Source organism: Leptodactylus fuscus, chromosome 1, assembly GCF_031893055.1.
Source record: "Leptodactylus fuscus isolate aLepFus1 chromosome 1, aLepFus1.hap2, whole genome shotgun sequence".
NCBI lineage: Eukaryota > Metazoa > Chordata > Amphibia > Anura > Leptodactylidae > Leptodactylus > Leptodactylus fuscus.
Genome location: NC_134265.1, coordinates 10,091,725 through 10,110,909, shown reverse-complemented (window position 1 = coordinate 10,110,909; position 19,185 = coordinate 10,091,725). Strand labels below are relative to the sequence as shown.

The 19,185-nt window shown below is 45.1% G+C and overlaps 3 protein-coding genes and 1 pseudogene across 3 annotated transcripts in view; 2 read left to right on the top strand and 2 right to left on the bottom strand.

The window, feature by feature from the left end:
• The window catches only part of LOC142189984 (uncharacterized), a 373,254-nt gene extending 359,946 nt beyond the window's left edge, over positions 1-13,308 (bottom strand). The window contains exon 1 of the mRNA XM_075262264.1: positions 13,135-13,308. Within this exon, the coding sequence (XP_075118365.1) occupies positions 13,135-13,212 (78 nt within the window). The 5' untranslated portion in view covers positions 13,213-13,308. The remainder of the gene's footprint in view (positions 1-13,134) is intronic.
• The window catches only part of LOC142190613 (gastrula zinc finger protein XlCGF66.1-like), a 410,056-nt gene that overhangs the window by 93,485 nt on the left and 297,386 nt on the right, over positions 1-19,185 (top strand). The gene's annotated exons all lie outside the window — the stretch shown is intronic.
• The window catches only part of LOC142189797 (uncharacterized), a 373,599-nt pseudogene that overhangs the window by 268,336 nt on the left and 86,078 nt on the right, over positions 1-19,185 (top strand).
• Positions 8,299-11,307, bottom strand: LOC142213967 (uncharacterized). The gene is made up of 2 exons (XM_075282611.1): positions 11,169-11,307; positions 8,299-10,101 (listed from the first exon to the last, which is right to left on the bottom strand). Exons 1-2 carry the CDS (start codon positions 11,305-11,307, stop codon positions 8,696-8,698), a joined length of 1,545 nt encoding a protein of 514 aa, XP_075138712.1. The 3' UTR covers positions 8,299-8,695.

The following is a 19,185-nucleotide window of genomic DNA, read 5'->3' as shown; positions in this document are numbered from 1 at the left end:
TGGTTCTGCTGGCACCATTCAACAAAATCCCGGTTTAAGTCTCTGTATTCCCTATCGTCGCCATCAGTGATAAGGCCGACTATAGCAGAGTCATCAGAGTACTTCTGTAAGTAACAGCTGGATTAACACAAATATCAGTCAATTGTCAATATAGTTTACATCTTCAGAGTTCTTCATCTGGATATCCTGTAGTTACAGCTTGGTTCATGCTTGTCATCTGGTTGGTGGATTTGGGTTGAATACGGCATCCATGGATGTCCATCTGCCTGGATCACCCACCCTGGTCTTCCCAAAGACAGACCTAGACATGTGTATTTCTTACTCATTTATATTCATGTTACCTTCCATCTTGCTACTATGTAAGGAAGTTTCTAAAATGGTGTACTCTAACCGCACCCATGTTCCCAAAATATAGCAGTATGTGATGTCATTAGAGTGTTAACCCCATGTCTGCTAGAGAATATTGCAAATATAATATTTAACAACTAAGGAACGGCGCGGCGGAGATCCCATCTAAAGGTAAGAGACGAATAGCCTTTCTAAAGGCTATTCTGACGTGTTATCCCCAGAAAAAAGATTTTTAATGGTAGAATCCCTTTAATATCCCTCATCATCTGCCCCCAGTATAATGTCCCCTATCCATCTCTGCCCCCAGTATAATGTCCCATCTCCATCTCTGCTCCCAATATAATATCCCCTCTCCATCTCTGCCCCAGTATAATGTCCCCTGTCCATCTCTGCTCCCAGTATAATGTCCCCTTCCATCTCTGCCCCCAGTATAATGTCCCCCCTCCATCTCTGCCCCAGTATAATGTCCCCTTCCATCTCTGCCCCCAGTATAATGTCCCCTCTCCATCTCTGCCCCCAGTATAATGTCCCCTTCCATCTCTGCCCCCAGTATAATGTCCCCTCTCCATCTCTGCCCCCAGTATAATGTCCCCTCTCCATCTCTGCCCCCAGTATAATGTCCCCTCTCCATCTCTGCCCCCAGTATAATTTCCCCTTCCATCTCTTCCCCCAGTATAATGTCCCCTTCCATCTCTGCCCCAGTATAATGTCCCCTCTCCATCTCTGCCCCCAGTATAATTTCCCCTTCCATCTCTTCCCCCAGTATAATGTCCCCTTCCATCTCTGCCCCAGTATAATGTCCCCTCTCCATCTCTGCCCCCAGTATAATGTCCCCTCTCCATCTCTGCCCCTGTATAATGTCCCCCCTCCATCTCTGCTCCCAGTATAATATCCCCTTCCATCTCTTCCCCCAGTATAATGTCCCCTTCCATCTCTGCCCCGAGTATAATGTCCCCTTCCATCTCTGCCCCCAGTATAATGTCCCCTCTCCATCTCTGCCCCCAGTATAATGTCCCCTCTCCATCTCTGCCCCAGTATAATGTCCCCCCTCCATCTCTGCTCCCAGTATAATGTCCCCTTCCATTTCTTCCCCCAGTATAATGTCCCCTTCCATCTCTGCCCCAGTATAATGTACCCCCTCCATCTCTGCCCCCAGTATAATGTCCCCTCTCCATCTCTGCCCCCAATATAATGTCCCCTCTCCATCTCTGCCGCCAGTATAATGTCCCCTGTCCATCTCTGCTCCCAGTATAATGTCCCCTTCCATCTCTTGCCCCAGTATAATGTCCCCCCTCCATCTCTGCCCCCAGTATAATGTCCCCTTCCAGCTCTGCCCCCAGTATAATGTACCCCCTCCATCTCTGCCCCCAGTATAATGTCCCCTCTCCATCTCTGCCCCCAGTATAATGTCGCCTCTCCATCTCTGCCCCCAGTATAATGTCCCCTCTCCATCTCTGCCCCCAGTATAATGTCCCCTCTCCATCTCTGCCCCCAGTATAATGTCCCCTTCCATCTCTGCCCCCAGTATAATGTCCCCTTCCATCTCTGCCCCCAGTTTAATGTACCCCCTCCATCTCTGCCCCCAGTATAATGTCCCCTCTCCAACTCTGCCCCCAGTATAATGTCCCCTCTCCATCTCTGCCCCCAGTATAATTTCCCCTTCCATCTCTTCCCCCAGTATAATGTCCCCTTCCATCTCTGCCCCAGTATAATGTCCCCTCTCCATCTCTGCCCCCAGTATAATGTCCCCTCTCCATCTCTGCCCCTGTATAATGTCCCCCCTCCATCTCTGCTCCCAGTATAATGTCCCCTCTCCATCTCTGCCCCCAGTATAATGTCCCCTCTCCATCTCTGCCCCCAGTATAATTTCCCCTTCCATCTCTTCCCCCAGTATAATGTCCCCTTCCATCTCTGCCCCAGTATAATGTCCCCTCTCCATCTCTTCCCCCAGTATAATGTCCCCTTCCATCTCTGCCCCTGTATAATGTCCCCCCTCCATCTCTGCCCCCAGTATAATGTCCCCTTCCATCTCTGCCCCCAGTATAATGTCCCCTTCCATCTCTGCCCCAGTATAATGTCCTCTCTCCATCTCTGCCCCAGTATAATGTCCCCTTCCATCTCTGCCCCCAGTATAATGTCCCCTTCCATCTCTGCCCCCAGTATAATGTCCCCTTCCATCTCTGCCCCCAGTATAATGTCCCCTTCCATCTCTGCCCCCAGTATAATGTCCCCTTCCATCTCTGCCCCCAGTATAATGTCCCCTTCCATCTCTGCCCCCAGTATAATGTCCCCTTCCATCTCTGCCCCCAGTATAATGTCCCCTTCCATCTCTGCCCCCAGTATAATGTCCCCTTCCATCTCTGCCCCCAGTATAATGTCCCCTTCCATCTCTGCCCCCAGTATAATGTCCCCTTCCATCTCTGCCCCTCAGTATAATGTTTCCCCTAGGTTACTGTTCCTCCTCAATTTGTTGACAAAGTTTATAACATAAAAACACTGATACTCACCTTTCCTCGATCCCCTTCCGTTCTGTCTGCAGTCTCAGCTTCAGCGCTGAGCTCCGGGAGTGATGTGATGACGTCATCACATTGCGCCCGGTGCACAGCGTGTCTGCTGACAGCTCCTGCTTGCTTCAATACTGTATTCAACTCATCTGCGTCCGGAGCAGATCTCGAGCAGCACAGAGCAGAGCGGTAGATTATGCATTGTTGTAGAGCGCTCCCGTTAGATCCAAAATGAAGAGACAAGTAGTGTTGAGTCCTTAACTCTTTGGAGGAGCGAGGAAGGAGCCCTTCTGATTTATAGTTTGCATATCAGGCTCTTGCTCATAGGATATCACGTCTATGCAGCTGTCTCCCACTTACAGCAGATTGTGTTACGAGACACTTTTTCGTATCCTTGTTATCAGGGATGTGTTCTGCGGCACAGACCGTTGAATCTGTTTCCTGGAGATATGGGTGATGGCCAGTGGATTCACTTTTGTGGTTGTGTCGATGTGTTCAAGTTTAAAGGGATTATATCACTAAATCGCTTTTTTTGTGCTTTTGTTGTTGGAATAGCCTTTAGAAAGGCTATTCGTCTCTTACCTTTAGACGTGGTCTCCTTGGTGCCGTTCCTTAGAAATACCGGTTTTAACCGGTATGCTAATGAGTTCTCTGCAGCAATTGGGGGGGGGGCAGTGCTCAAACAGCATCCTCACTGCTGCCAGAGAGCTCTTTCCAGCCCGCCCCCATTGCTGCGGAGAACTCATTTGCATACCGGTTAAAAACGGTATTTCTAAGCAAACGACGCCACGGAGACCACGTCTAAAGGTAAGAGACGAATAGCCTTTCTAAAGGCTATTCTGACGTCTAAAGCACAAAAAAAGTGGTAAAAAAGTGGACATTTTTTGCTTCAAAGTTTTTTCCCTTCTTTCCTCCTCTAAAACCTAAATGTGTCTTATAGTCCGAAAAATATGGTAAGTATTTCTCCCATACAGTGAACGTCTTAGGGGGGGAGGGGAGGGAATTAAATGTCATTGAGTGAGCGGAGAGTACGGGTTGGGCAGTAGACAGAGATGAGGGGGGAAATGTAGGGAGGTGCGGCATTACAGAGAGCCTTGTGGAGGAGGGGGATAAGTTTTTATTTAGAGCTGAGCGAGTAGTATTCAATCGAATACCTCCCCTGCATAGTTAATTGGCCACATACCACATGGTAAACGCAGTAAAACTTTGATGCCCCTCCCACCTTCCCTGCCACTTTTTTACACCAATAACTATGCAGGGGAGGTATTTGATCGAATACTACTCGCTCATCTCTATTTATATTGTATTCTGCAATGAATAAATAGCCAATGTAGTGACTGGCACAGACCGGAGGCCTCGCTGTAGTGTCTAGACTGATAGATGAGAATAAGTATAAGCTAAAGAAAGAAACTGAAAATCTACTAATAAAACAAATAGATGAGGCCACAAAGCAGAATAAAGTCATTATTAGAGATGAGCGAGTACTGTTCGGATCAGCCGATCTGAACAGCATGCACGCATAGAAATGAATGGACGTAGCCGGCACACAGGGGGGTGGGGGGGTTAAGCGGCCGGCCGCCGTCAAAGCGGAAGTGCCAGGTGCATCCATTCATTTCTGTGGAGCGTGCTGTTCGGATCGGCTGATCCGAACAGTACTCGCTCATCTCTAGTCATTATTATGGGGGATTTCAACTACCCAGATATCAACAGGGGTCTGTGCTCAAATATATCGCTCCTTCCCTTCTGTGCCTGGCAGCAGTTTATACCCACATATGACATTAAGTACATTATCCTGGGTACACAAGTGTCATACATGGGGGCATAAACTGCTATTTGGGCGCACAACAGGGTACAGAAGGGAAGGAGCACTTTGTGGCTTTTGGAGGGTAAATTAGATGTTTGGTACCTGGATGCCATGTCATGTTTGCCTCTAATGCAGGCGGCACTGCATTAAAAACCGACACAATTCTGTAATAGATATGACCGTTACATGGGATCAGGAACACTTCAGAAAACCATTGTCAGTGAACACCGTTCGTCGCTACATCTACAAGTGCAAGTTAAAACTCTACCATGCAAAACGAAAGCTGTATATCAACAACACCCAAAAACACCGCCAGCTTCTCTAGGCCTGAGCTCATCTGAGATGGACTGATACAAAGTGGAAAAATGTCCTGTGGTCTGACCAGTCCACATTTCAAATTGTTTATGGAAATCATGGACGTCATGTTCTCCAGGCCAAACAGGAAAAGGGCTGTCTGAATTGTTATCAGCGCAAGGTTCAAAAGCCAGCATCTCTGATAGTATGGAGAGGTAAGGGGTGTGGGATGTTAGTGTCCACGGCACATCTCTGATGGTATGGGGGAAGTGTTAGTACCCATGGCATATCTCTAATGGTATAGGATGGGGGGGTGTTAGTGCCCTTGATATAGATAACTTGTACATCTGTGAAGGCACTATTAATGCTGAATGGTACATACATATGCTGCCATCCAAGCAACACCTTTTCCAGGGATGTCTCCGATTATTTTAGCGTGGCTTCATAGTAAAAGAGTGCGGGTACTAGATCGGCCTGCCTGCAGTCCAGACCTCTCCCATTGATAATGTGTGGCACATTATGAAACACAAAATACGACAATGGAAACCCCGGACTGTTGAACAACTGAAGTTGTAGATCAAGCAAGAATGGGAAAGAATTCCATCTACAAAGCTCCAACAATTCGTCTCCTCAGTTCCCAAATACTTATTGAGTGTTGTTAAAAGTAAAGGTGATGTAACAGAGCGGTAAACACGCCCCGGGCCCCATCTTCTGTTGTCCCTGTGTCAGCTTTCCCCCTACGCCCAACAACAGCACAACTGGGGTATTCCTGCCCCTATGAGCTGTTAGGACAGGTGGAATTTTTAATTACCTAACAGCTTTTGACCCCTATAAGAGGCCGGAAGACCTGCTCCTCCCTTGTGTTTTTTTCTGTCCTGTGGGACAGGACAGGTGGACAGGGGGGAGCAGGGGTTCTGGCCTCCTATAGGGGTCTGTTCTCCCTCTCCCCCCTTCTGTTGTTACTGCGGCCTTGCCTGGGCCTAGACAAATTCAACCTCACTGCCTGGAGGTTAACCGCACCATACGCGCAGACAGAGGATTATCCCAGGGAGTGCTAAGTACCCTAGCCCACTCAAGAGCAGACGCAACCAATCAGAGCTACTGAAGGATCGCCTGGATATTCCAAAACTGGTGTACAGGCAACCAGCACAATCCTGACAGAGATGCAGTCCTAGAGTTCTTACAGAACGGCCTGGAGAGAGGACTAGCACCTGCCACCCTTAGGGTCCAAGTGTCAGCTCTATCTGCTCTCCTGGAGACACGGTTATCACAAGATCCTCTAGTCAAACAGTTCCTGAGGGGGGCTGCCAGGCTCCGCCCCCAGGTACGGCCCCCTGTCCCAAGGTGGGACCTGGCTGCGGTTCTACAAGGGCTCTGTGCACCCCCCTTCGAACCCTTATCTGAAGTGGACTGGAAGTACCTGTCATTTAAAGTGACTTTGCTCCTGGCAATAACCTCCGCTAAGAGAGTTGGTGAACTACAGGCCCTAGCGGCCTCTTAACCCTTCATAACCTTCTTTCCAGACAGGGTGCAGCTGAGGTTCGTCCCGGGATTCTTGCCAAAGATACCCACACTTCAGAATACCAACCAGGTAATCGCCTTGCCGGCTTTCTTTCCCTCGCCTGCTTCAGAGCAGGAGGAGAAGCTACACACACTGGATCTGGTAAGAGCACTACGTATTTACCTAGACCGTATAGCACCGTTCCGAAGATCAGAGAATCTTCTAGTCAATGTGTTTGGCCACAATAGAGGCTCTAAGGCATCCAAGGCAACCCTGTCAAGATGGATCAGAGAGGCCATTAGTTGTTCCCTATGGGCCCAAGAGCTTCCTGTTCCAGAATTTTTACGAGCCCATGTCACCCGGGCCGTGGCGACATCTTGGGCAGAGACACGGTTCCTCTCCTTGGAGCAGATATGTGCAGCAGCTTCTTGGAGCTCGCAATTGACTTTTGCCAAACATTACAGATTGGACTGGCGTACGGCCGATGCTACAGCATTTGGGCACTCCGTCTTGGCATCAGCCTGCCAGGATAACCCGCCCTAGGGGAAACAATACTTGCTAAATCCCCAGTTGTGCTGCTGTTGGGCGTAGGGGGAAAGAAGGATTATGAATGATAATCTGTTTTCCCTTAGCCCAAACAGCAGCACAAGGCTCCCTCCCTAGGAGGTACTGTTGTACAGATTTGGATGTGTGTACTATTTTTTAAATTGTTCTTTTATGTCATACTTGTTACTAACACAAGGGAGGAGCAGGTCTTCCGGCCTCTTATAGGGGTCAAAAGCTGTTAGGTAATTATTAGGTAAAAATTCCACCTGTCCTAACAGCTCATAGGGGCAGGAATACCCCAGTTGTGCTGCTGTTTGGGCTAAGGGAAAACAGATTATCATTCATAATCCTTCTTTTTTGGAACATGTTGCACGCATCAAATATAAAATCAGTGAATATTTGAAAAAAAGTTTATTCGTTTGAACATTACATATCTTATCTTTGTAGTGTATTCTATTGAATATAGGTTAAAAAGAATTTACAAAATCATCATATTCTGTTTTTATTTATGTTTTACACAACATCTCAACTTTATTGGAACAAGGGTTGTATTATACTGTATGGGGGTAACAAGATGAACATTATGGTGTGTAGAGACTACAAGGAGGAAATTATAGCATTGAGGGGCCCACAAGAAAGATATTTTAATGTATGAGGGCTACAAATGGACACATTATATGGTGTAGGGGACATAGGAGGACATAATAGTGAGTGAGGGCGACCTCTGATGACATCATGACTATGTGACCCAACTCTTGTGAGGGTAGAGATGTTCTGCATTGTACAGGGTAGTGCAGTGTTATAGAGACAGAAGAAGGTTCTGAGAGCAGATACTGAGAAGAAAAGGAGAAAACGTGTGAGCAAGAGGGGACATTAGAGTGCATTATATGAGAACTAAGAGGGGAACGTAGAGGTGCATTTTATGAGCTCAAAGAGTGAGACATCGGGGGAAATTATTTGAGACCTGAGAGGGCGACCTCTGGGTGCATGATATGAGATATAGATACAATAGACTTTATTCCCTTAGATCAGTATACATGATTTCCTAATTTAAAAAAATAAATAAAAAATTGAAAATGGAAGTGGAAAATCAGTCCCAAGAAGCATCTGAATGTAACTGAGTTGCCATTATAGTATTAAATGGAACGACACACTTAGAGTATGCGAGGTAACATAAATTTATTCTGTAGAGCAGAGTAAAACGTTTTTCGGCATCACAGTGCCTTCATCAGACTCTTCAAATTGTATATCAAATTGAACATTAAGGGTATTCCTGGATGTGTACAAAATAGATATCCCTCCGCTCAGGAAGCCCGCAGGGTCCGCTGTAAGATGCAATAGCAATAGGCAATATGGTGTGAATAGCACGCCAGTAATTCAAAAAAGGCCGTCCGGCATAGAGAGAGGCGTTACCTCGCATACTCTAAGTGTGTCGTTCCATTTAATACTATACATTGGGTTGGGACCCTACGACCACGAAGCTCCACTCAACTGGACCTTGCATCCCTTTACTACGTGAGTTGCCATTATACGTATCCCAGAAAAAACCTTGGTCCATTATAAAATAGCAAACAAATTATAGTTCGTCCATAATTAGAACTTTAAATAACATTAAAATAAATGACTTAACCATAAAAAACTGTGAATGTAAGTCCTTTTTAATACCTAGACGGGTGAATGACTTCTAGTTTAAACCACTTACATCTGCTTCTCTCCTGTGTGACTTCTCTGATGTCTAACAAGATCAGATTTGTAAGCAAAACATTTCCCACATTCTGTACATGAATATGGCTTCTCCCCTGTGTGAGTTCTCAGATGCATAACAAGATTTGATTTAGAGATACAACATTTCCCACATTCTGGACATGAATATGGCTTCTCCCCTGTGTGAATTTTTTGATGATGAATAAAATATGATTTATCCATAAAACATTTTCCACAGTCTGAGCATGAATATGGCTTCTCCCCTGTATGAATTTTTTGATGCCTAACAAGGTATGATTTAGCTTTGAACCATTTCCCACATTCTGGACATGAAAATTGGTTATTCCCTGTATGAATCGTTTGATGTTTAACAAGATATGATTTATCCGTAAAACATTTCCCACAATCTGGGCATGGATATGGCTTCTCCCCTGTGTGAATTTTTTGATGTCTAACAAGGTATGATTTAGCTTTGAAATATTTCCCACATTCTGGGCATGAATATGGCTTCTCCCTTGTGTGACTTCTTTGATGTTGAACAAGATTTGATTTAGAGATAAAACATTTCTCACATTCTGGACATGAATATGGTTTCTCCCCTGTGTGAATGTTTTGATGTTTAACAAGATATGTTTTATCTACAAAACATTTCCCACAATCTGGACATGAATATGGCTTCTTCCCTGTGTGAATATTTTGATGTTTAACAAGTTGTGATTTTTGAATAAAACATTTTCCACAGTCTGGGCATGAATATGGCTTCTCCCCTGTGTGAAATTTTTGATGATTAACAAAATATGATTTAGAGGTAAAACATTTCCCACAATCTGTGCATGAATATGGCTTCTTCCCTGTGTGAGTTCTTTGATGAACAACAAGATAATATTTAGCCTTAAAACATTTCCCACAATCTGGGCATGGATATGGCTTCTTCACTGTGTGAGTTCTTTGATGAACAACAAGATAGGATTTAGCCTTAAAACATTTCCCACATTCTTCACATGAATATGGCTTGTCCCCTGTGTGAATTCTCTGATGTTGAACAAGATTTGATTTAGAGATAAAACATTTCTCACATTCTGGACATGAATATGGCTTTTTCCCTGTGTGAATCTTTTGATGTTTAACAAGATATGATTTAGCTATAAAACATTTCCCACATTCTGGACATGAATATGGCTTCTCTCCTGTGTCAGTTCTCTGATGAATATCATCGCTTCTGCATCTTTCATTTTGCTTAACAGACTGTGATGAATTACAAGAAAGATCTTTCTCCTGAAGAGCTGAGGGTACATCTGGGGTAATGACATGTTCTTCATATGGATCTTGTGTGATACCATGATCCTCTGCTTTATAATCTGTAGATATCAGACGTCCATCTGAGCTCCTGGTACAGTCATCTGACAAGAAGAAAACTGATATTACTATTATTGAATAACATAACCTTATAAGTATATTCCTAACTGAGCTGCCACTGCCTGAGACGCTTCAGACCATGTGAAGTGAAGTCAGTGGCACAGGCAGCAAACGACGGCAATGCGGCCTACTTCATTAGTATTCACTGTGCTGAGACGGAGGTCAGTGATAGTGAATAGTAATGAAGCGGGGCAGGAGACGCCACCACTGCTCTAGGTCACTGTAGAGCTGAACACAATCCATGGCGGCTTAAATATGGCCACTTATGTGGAATAAGCTTACTGGACAAAAAATTGGTCACCCCCTAAAGAAATCATGAAAATCATCATTTAATATGGTATAATTCCGCCTCCGGCCTTGATAACTGCATGGATACGGTTAGGTAGTGAGTTCACAAGATTTTGCAAGTACGTCGCATCCAGTTCAAGCCACTTGCTGAGGAGTTGATGGCACCAATCCACCAAATTGCGGTGATGCTGATGTCGACATTTTACCTGCTGTTCTAACATGTCCCACAGATTTCTAATGGAGTTCAAATCAGGTGTCTTTGCAGGCAAATCGAGATGTTAGTGGTCACCTTAGTGAACGGGCCGAATTCATAATAAGAAAACACCCTCAAAACATCACAAACCCACCTCCAGCTTGGACCTGACCTTGCACACATGCTTTATTTGGCTTTTGGTGCAACCGATGACGTGCCTCATTGGAATAAAGGCAAATACGTGATTCGTCAGACCACATTACAGTCCGCCAGTCAGCTACTGTCCATGTTTGGTGATTTCTAGCCCATTGAAAACGTGCAGCTATATGTGCTTATGCGAGCAATAGCCTCTTGTGAGGGGAACGTCTCCAAATGTTCATTGCATACAGTTCCCGTCGCAATGTTCACTTGCTAACAGGTTGGGAAGGACCTTTATTCACTGACTGTAGCAATTCCTATCGAGTTTGGAAGCGATTTTGATCCACAAGCTGTAAAATCTCCAGTCCTTCTCAGTTAGGATCTTTCTCTGACTACAATTCTGACGTCATGTTTTGTGGCCACATGTATTACACCACTGCTTGTAGACAGGTTGAACAGTCTGCTGTGAAACACCAACAAATCCAACAACTTCCCTCACTGTATGGCCATGGGCATGGCCAAACACGATTGCCCCTTTTTCCCACTCTGTCACATCCTTACATTTACACATGTTTATATACAATTATTGCTTGAAACATGCTAACTGATCACTATTGCCTTATGATCACGTAAAGGCAGTGTGCGTGCAGTTGAGCACGTGACTCAACCGTTGCCCCATCTGTACAGGCTTAACGATTCATCTTTGCTTGTGCACTAAAGTGACTAATTTTTTTGCCCAGTGAGCTTACTTTAGAATGCCATAAATCTTACTGTATTACATCCCATACACACAATAGAATCCAAACCACATCTGCTGGATTTCCAAGTCTGAACTCACCGCGGATCTGCTGTCCCATACAGTATGTAGTAGGGTCTGTGGAGTCACAAGGAAGCAGGGACTCCTAGCGTCATAGATCACTAAGATACGGGGAGTCCTGGTGTGTGGACAGAGTTCGGGCTGGGAAATGTGACTGATGTACAGACCAGATTTTCTAGTCTGGATTCCATAGTGTGATTGGGGTCTAAGGTGAGGTTTACACAGTGACATTTGTAGAAGCTGCTTCAGAAATTCAGAAGAAGAATTTTTCCGCTTTACCAAATCAGCCCCCGGATCTCTATCAGATTCCTTCACGAGGACTGACAGCCGGTGAGGAAGAAATTTGCCTCGTTCACATCGATGTCAAGTCCATATTCCTGCTGTCTGTTCTATTCTATACTACATTTATTACCCCCTATAGCGGTATCACATTTATATTCATGTATTATTAGTATTTTACCTGAATCGGGGAACAACAAATAGTCTAAACAATGTCTGAATAGAATCAGTGACCCTTCTGTGCTTTATATAGTGGTGACTCCTCACCTGGGCGGGTCCCTGTAGGAATGTCCTCCTCACACTCCTCATCACCACTCACATAGGGCTCTTCCTTTATTCTCATAGATATAGCATTAATGTCACTCACATCTTTATCCTGATGGAAAATCTGTGAAACAAATAATGTAAAAGTCACCGGACAAATGGGGAAGTCACAGAGAATGTTCTAGATCATTAATCCGCATGAAGATGAAAGATGTCCTGACAGTAGCTGCAGGTCTGTGAGAAGCCGGATAAACATATTAGATGGCGGCTCAATGACATTGCCCATGTATATAACCATATAATACTGCTGGATACAACAAGACTGACCACAAGGACGTCACAGCCCGTCTACACATCAAAGGGAATATCTCCATCTACCTGATCATCCTGTGGAAGAAGAGGACTGGGACATCTCTCCGGTGTTGTCCTCTTACTGGATCTACCTGTAGGAAACACAGACAGGGACTGAATTCATTCTGTACATACAAATAATGGAAGTCCATGTGTATATAGTCCTGTCTATTACCTGCTGATGTGAGGGGCTGGTGGTCCTCCATCATCACCTCCTTGTACAGATCCTTGTGTTCTTCTAAATACTCCCACTCCTCCATGGAGAAATAGACAGCGACATCCTGACACCTTATAGGAACCTGACAACACAATGATACAGTCATCACCCCGACCCCTCCAGTTACTGTATAATGTCCCAGCATTCCCAGCAGTGTCACCTCTCCAGTCAGCAGCTCCAGCATCTTGTTGGTGAGTTCTAGGATCTTCTGTCCATTGATCTCCTCCTGTATCAGGGGGTGAGGTGGAGGCCCCGGGATTGGGCTCAGGGTTCCTCCATATCCTTCATACACAGGAGCCTGACAGTGCCCACTAGAGGTCTTCTTCACTACTGTGTAATCCTGGTTATGGGGAGACACATTAATAAATCTCACTACATACATGTCCAGAGTCCATCACCTCTCCAGTCATATCATCTGTTATTACTATAGATAAGAATGATGTCATGATGACATCATCAGAATCTCTCACCTCTCCGGTAAGCTGGTAGATGATCTTTAGGGTGAGATTTAATAGACTTTCCGCCATCTTGTTCCTGTCTCTTTCCATCCTTGATGGATCAATCAGGAATATTCTCTTATATAGAAGATACTGAGAAGATTCTATATTGTAGGAACCTGAATGGAGAGAAGATGAGACAATGTAATCACTACACGGAATCCCATGGAATAAATAGAAGAGTTGAGTCCCATTATTATCACCACCTCCTACTTCTGACGTCGGCAGCGTGTAGCTCAGGAAGGAAGTGACTTGTTGTGGGCCGGCTTGGTGGGTATATAAGGTGTGTGATAGGCCGAACAGAATCTCATTGTTGTCTCGGGTAAAGGGGACGATTTATCAGAGTTGCACAAGGGATGATTATTGGCTGTCGGGCCAAGGGTGACAGTATTTCTCCAACAGCGCAGGTTGTAAACTGTTCGTGCACTGCTTTGGTGAAAGTGTATTGTGAGTGGAGAAATGGCGCCATTGGGAATAACCAACATGGAAACTGTGGAGAGTCACGTGCCACTGATGTGACAACAGGTTCAAAGTAGAGATGAGCGAACCGATTCGTTACGAGCTTTAGTCAACCCCAATATTCAAAATTTTTATTATTTAACAAAACAGATACCAATTACTGAACTACTAAAATGTCCTTTGTACCGTGCACTGCGTAGTGAAAATACTGAGGAGACACGTGTCTGAGACGTGGGCTGGGGTTCTCGCATCACCTGACAGCCTCGCAGCCAATGACATGACATAAGGTTTTAGCTGAGGAGGACGGGGCCATTTTGGGATGTGTTCATACTGAGAGACACTCCGCCTCCTCTGCCAGTGCCATAGTGACAAGTAGCCGGAGGACGAGCAGCAGCATCAGCAGCCAGTACAGTATCTGGAACATGAGGAACCAGAAATGTTTCACCTCACAGCACCAACCAGACCCACAACAGGAAACCGACACTCACCGGCTGTACCAGCACGTACAGTAATAACTAAATGGTTCCTATTTTTGTGTACGTGTGGCATGCACCTACTGGGGTTCCATGGGATAGGGTCCCATCCCTGAATCACATAAAGAAGTGATGGCGAACCTATGGCATGCGTGCCAGAGAGGGAACGCAGAGCCTTCTATGCCAGTACGCGTGCGGTCGCCCTGATCGCTCACTAACGGGGAATCCGTTAGTGAGCGATCCGCGTACTGCGCGGCTCACACTGACTATATTCTCTGACTTCTGCACCGGCGCGGGTGTGATGACGCAAATCATCAGCGCGCGGAGTGAACAGAAGAAAGGACGCCCGGCAGCTCTTCAAGTAAGTATATTTATGTTTGTGTACTGTCTGGGGAGGGGGCTACTGTGGACCATTTGATAGTGTGTGGGAGGGGGCTACTGTGGACCTTTTGATGCTGTGTGGGAGGGGGCTACTGTGGACCATTTGATAGTGTGTGGGAGGGGGCTACTGTGGACCATTTGATGCTGTGTGGGAGGGGGCTACTGTGGAGTATACAGGAGTAATCCTGTGTGTGGGCCACTGCGGGGTAGATTGTGCTGTGTGTGGGGGGCCACTGCGGGGCAGATTGTATGGTTTGTGGGGGCCACTGCAGGGCAGATTGTACTGTGTGTGGGGTCCACTGCGGGCTAGATTGTACTGTGTGGGGACCACAGTGGGACAGATTGTACTGTGTGGTGGGCCACTGTGGGGCAGATTATACTGTGTGGTGGGCCACTGTGGGGCAGATTGTACTGCGTGTGGGGTCCCTTCCCTATTTGTATCACACAGTATCTGTTTTATAGCAGACATGATATTAGTGCAGGCTGTAATAACATTGCACGGTCACTATAAAGCAGATCCTGTGCGATGTAAGTAGTGAACATTAATTGTTCAAAAGTAAAAAAATGCAGAAACCTTTACATTTCAGTACAAGCTCTGTAAAGCCCCATTCACACGACTGTAATTTGTGGGAGCGCAGAGTTTTAAGGTTAAATTGCCGTGTTGGCACTCCGCGATAATTTATTGGGCTTTGGGTTGCAGTTTGGGCACTCTGTCTCAAAAAGGTTCGCCATCACTGACATATAGTGTAAAAAGATCCCACTGGAGAAGGTTCTTTGTTCAAAAGTACATTTAATTTAATTTATTTTTTTAATGCAGATAGTGCGCCCCATACAGGAATCACAATGTACATTTTTCCCCATCAGTATGTCTTTGTAGAATGGGAGGAAATCCATGCAAACACGGAGAGAACATACAAACTCCTTACAGATCTTGTTCCTGGCGGGATTTGAACCCAAGACTCCAACACTGCAAGTCTGTAGTGCTAACTACTGAGCCACCGTGTTGCCCCTCAAAGGTACATTTATTGATGCATTGTGGCAGACGTAGGATTGCAGAGTATGAAAATCGTGAAAAAGCAGCATTCTGGATCCTCAGACTGCAAACTATGGAACCTAGGGGTCTGAACAGGAGTATGAAATAGCTGCTTTTGTATAGAGAACCGCAACAATCCGGATCATTACTTCTACCGTATTCATCGAATGATGTCTACTATATGAAATAACTGCCTATGTACGGTAACTCAGACCCATTTATACCAATGTGTCTACTGCACTGATTGTATGTCTGATTGATTTCAGATCCACCAATGATTGGCACCAGACGGAATGGAATGATGCGCTACCAGTATCCTTTATACTTATGACGGGTCGTGTATTGGGATCCTTCCTGATACACGGAGTTTTCTGTTAGCGCTTATGATTCTTCCCCCTTCTCTATGACCCACTGTTATTTCTCACTACATTTCTGTATTCTCTATCATGTCACATATCTCTTTCAACTGGACGCACAGACCTACAGGGGACCTCTGCTTTTCATCTCTAACAAATTACATAACCCCATTTGCAATTAGGGTGTTGTAAACACACACACACACAGAATCAAATCTAACATTTCCCACATAGCTTTACATACACCAATGAAGAGTTTATTTGTTCCCTTATTTTACAAATTTGGCCCATTCAGGGGGAAACCCCAACCAACCCCCCCCCCCCCCCTTCCCTCCCTGAACACAAGACGCCAACAGCCGGGATCGCTTTCCAACGATACTACTATATCTGTGGTTCATTGGATCACGTGATCGGGACTCCGAACACGTGTTCCACCTCCCATATTAATACATGCTGCTCGCCCGCAGACAGAGGCCTTATACGGACAGTATAACTTAACCTGGCACTTCCGTCCTCTACCTCTACCTTCCACAGGACGATCTTGGATCCTAAACAACTCTATCAGTGAAATCTGTCCTCACAGGCATAATATTGGTCAGTACTGCTTTACTCGTTCTCATTTATTCCTTCTATGCCACTGCTTCCTTAACGAGTCTCAAGAAAGTCCATTAATAGACTTTATACATGGGATGACATCTACTGAGTGGTATCTCACCAGACTCATTCTTCATATTGGCATTTCATTGGCGATTTATATTCTTCACAAATATAATATGTGCAAGCTCAGAATTCTCAGGGTCCGTGAACCTCCCTCTATAAAATGTAGTTAATTGACTTTATTGTATTGAACACCGTGGAATCACAAATCGATGATTTCCATGTAAAATCATTGTTATGTATTTAATCCTATCACTTTGTATATTTGCCTATAGAGTTTGAAGAAGGCTTAAATACTGTATATACTCGAGTATAAGCCGACCCGAGGCTCCTAATTTTACCACAAAAAAACTGGGAAAATGTATTGACTCGAGTATAAGCTTGGGGGGGGAGGATCCACCATTGCAGATAAAAAGTCTGGTCATGTGCATTGCAGCTTAGTAACTCCATGTGACTCATAGTATTAGCAGTTAACCCCATCATCATGTCCCTCACAATAACCCCCTATGTGCCTCACATAAGAGTTGCTGATATGTGGGACATATGGAGGTAATAACTAGGTATCTTCATAATTAAGGTACTTATTAGTACCCCCCATGTGTCTCACATATTAGTAACCCTTATATGGGGCACACATGGGTTAATATGAGCGACATGATGGGGTTAACTACTATTAATGTGAGGACACATGGAGTTACTTAAACTAAAGTAATAACCCCAAATACCTGACATTGCAAGGAATAGTAACTAAAGGAAGGTACCTGTGTGTTTTACTGTAGCTTCCTCTCCTCCATACAACAGACATCTTCTATAAGACACAGTGAATCCTGGCCACTGACTTATCTGCAGATGTTACATTCTAGTGGCTGCAGAACCTTTGATGACATCACAGTCACATGACAAGCCAATCACAGAGCAGTAGCACTAAAGGACATCCCCCTTCGTTTATTTTATGTAGGTCCTTACAGATTTCTGTGCTCCGTGGACCCTGACTCGCGTATAAGCCGAGGGAGACTTTTTCAAAAATATCACGGAAGGGCACTGACACTGACTGCCCAAGAAATTTAAAACTTGACTTTTATTTGATTGTTTAAAAAAACAAACTAAATTAAAAACTGCTGACAATACCCTTCAGGGTGAATTCTGATTGTGAAGTCATACACAAACCATTTACTTTGAAACATGTGGGGGGACCTGTCTCTGGTTAATCCCTAGAGACTGAGAACACCTCACTCCCTCATACACATGTCCTGCGGGGTATAGTATTGCCGAGCTGCGTTCACGGGACCTTGCATAAGGCTCAGCGAGCTCCCCCTCCTCCCCTCCGAGGTTACTGGCCTAACGCCACGCCAACAGAGGGAATGGAAGGACTCACTGGCCAGGTCACCTATTAAAGCAGCCGGTATATTTCAACTCCCACACTAGATATTAATCTCTGACCCTACGCGTTTCCTCCTATTATAGATTCATCAGGGGTCACTAATGTAGATTTCACAGTTAGAAGCAGTCACAACTGCTCTTTCAGCGGTATAATGGGCTGACCGCCAGCAGGACCGCCGCTCCACATTCAGACTTTTTCAGCATAAAAACTGTGCTGAAAAAGTCGGCTTATACTCGAGTATATACGGTAAGCCAAAACATCACAATTTTCATACTCTGCAACCCTACGCCTGCCACAATGCATCAATAAATGTACCTTTGAACAAAGAACCTTCTCCAGTGGGATCTTTTTACACTATAGATGGTTCCTATGTTCCAGTAGGTAACTCCAACCCCGTGGAATTAGGGGCCAGTAAGTTAGAGCAGTGGAAGGAGCTGGTCCAGTCTGTCATGGGAATTTTTGAACAGCCCAGGAGGCTCCAGCAGCTCTAGTAGAATGAGCCGTGCTACCCACTAAGGAAGGGAAGAAACCCTCAAGAAGGTGAGGAAGAGTCCAAAGATACGGAGCTGACACTTGTACAGATGACACTGACTTTTCCTGCAGCTTCATTCACAACAAGTGATGGTTCGTCCATCGATATCTTGGAACAGCCACAACTGTCACAGATAGATCTCCCACATTTCTGTCTGGACTACAATCTACTGGCCATAGAGGTGAAGACACTCGGCCCCTGATATTACCAGCACACTGGAACTAACTGTACAGTCCTCCCTGAACCTGACAGAAGAGGAAGTATTACAGCATGTCCCACTCTGTTCCTGAAGTGTTTTACTTACTAATTAAGTTAATAAGTAAAGCACTTCAGGGACAGAGCGGGAAAATTATTATTATTATGCAAAATTATTCTCATTTGCTAGCGACCTGACCGTATATTAGTGCAGCTGAATTTTATTATCTGATGTGGGTGTAACTATTGATATGAGGAAGGAGTGGTGCTAGTTGTTTGGAACCAATACCCCGAAACACGTCATCTGCTAACAATAAAAGTCGGTTATTTGTCAGTTCGGCTCCAGTTGTTGTCAAGGGCGTGTTGCGCCAACTGGATGTTTTATCTGTGGAGTTCTCCAGGATTCCACTAGGTGCTTGAGTGTACAAACAGCATTGCCCTTGAGGAGAGCCGTTCTTTCCAGGTTGTAGCGATCCCCGTGCTTGGCTTTACAGCCCTACAAACTCTGTATCATTTCCACAAAAGGTGAAGTGGGAGGTGTGTGTTTCCTAGAGGAG

Bases quoted from the DNA above. Each gene is read 5' to 3' on its own strand.
- LOC142213967 (XM_075282611.1), bottom strand. From the start codon at position 11,307: ATGTGTAAATGTAAGGATGTGACAGAGTGGGAAAAAGGGGCAATCGTG. The intron at 10,102-11,168 runs GTAATACATGTG...TCTTCTTGTCAG, and splicing joins ACCTGTCTACAAGCAGTGGT to ATGACTGTACCAGGAGCTCA.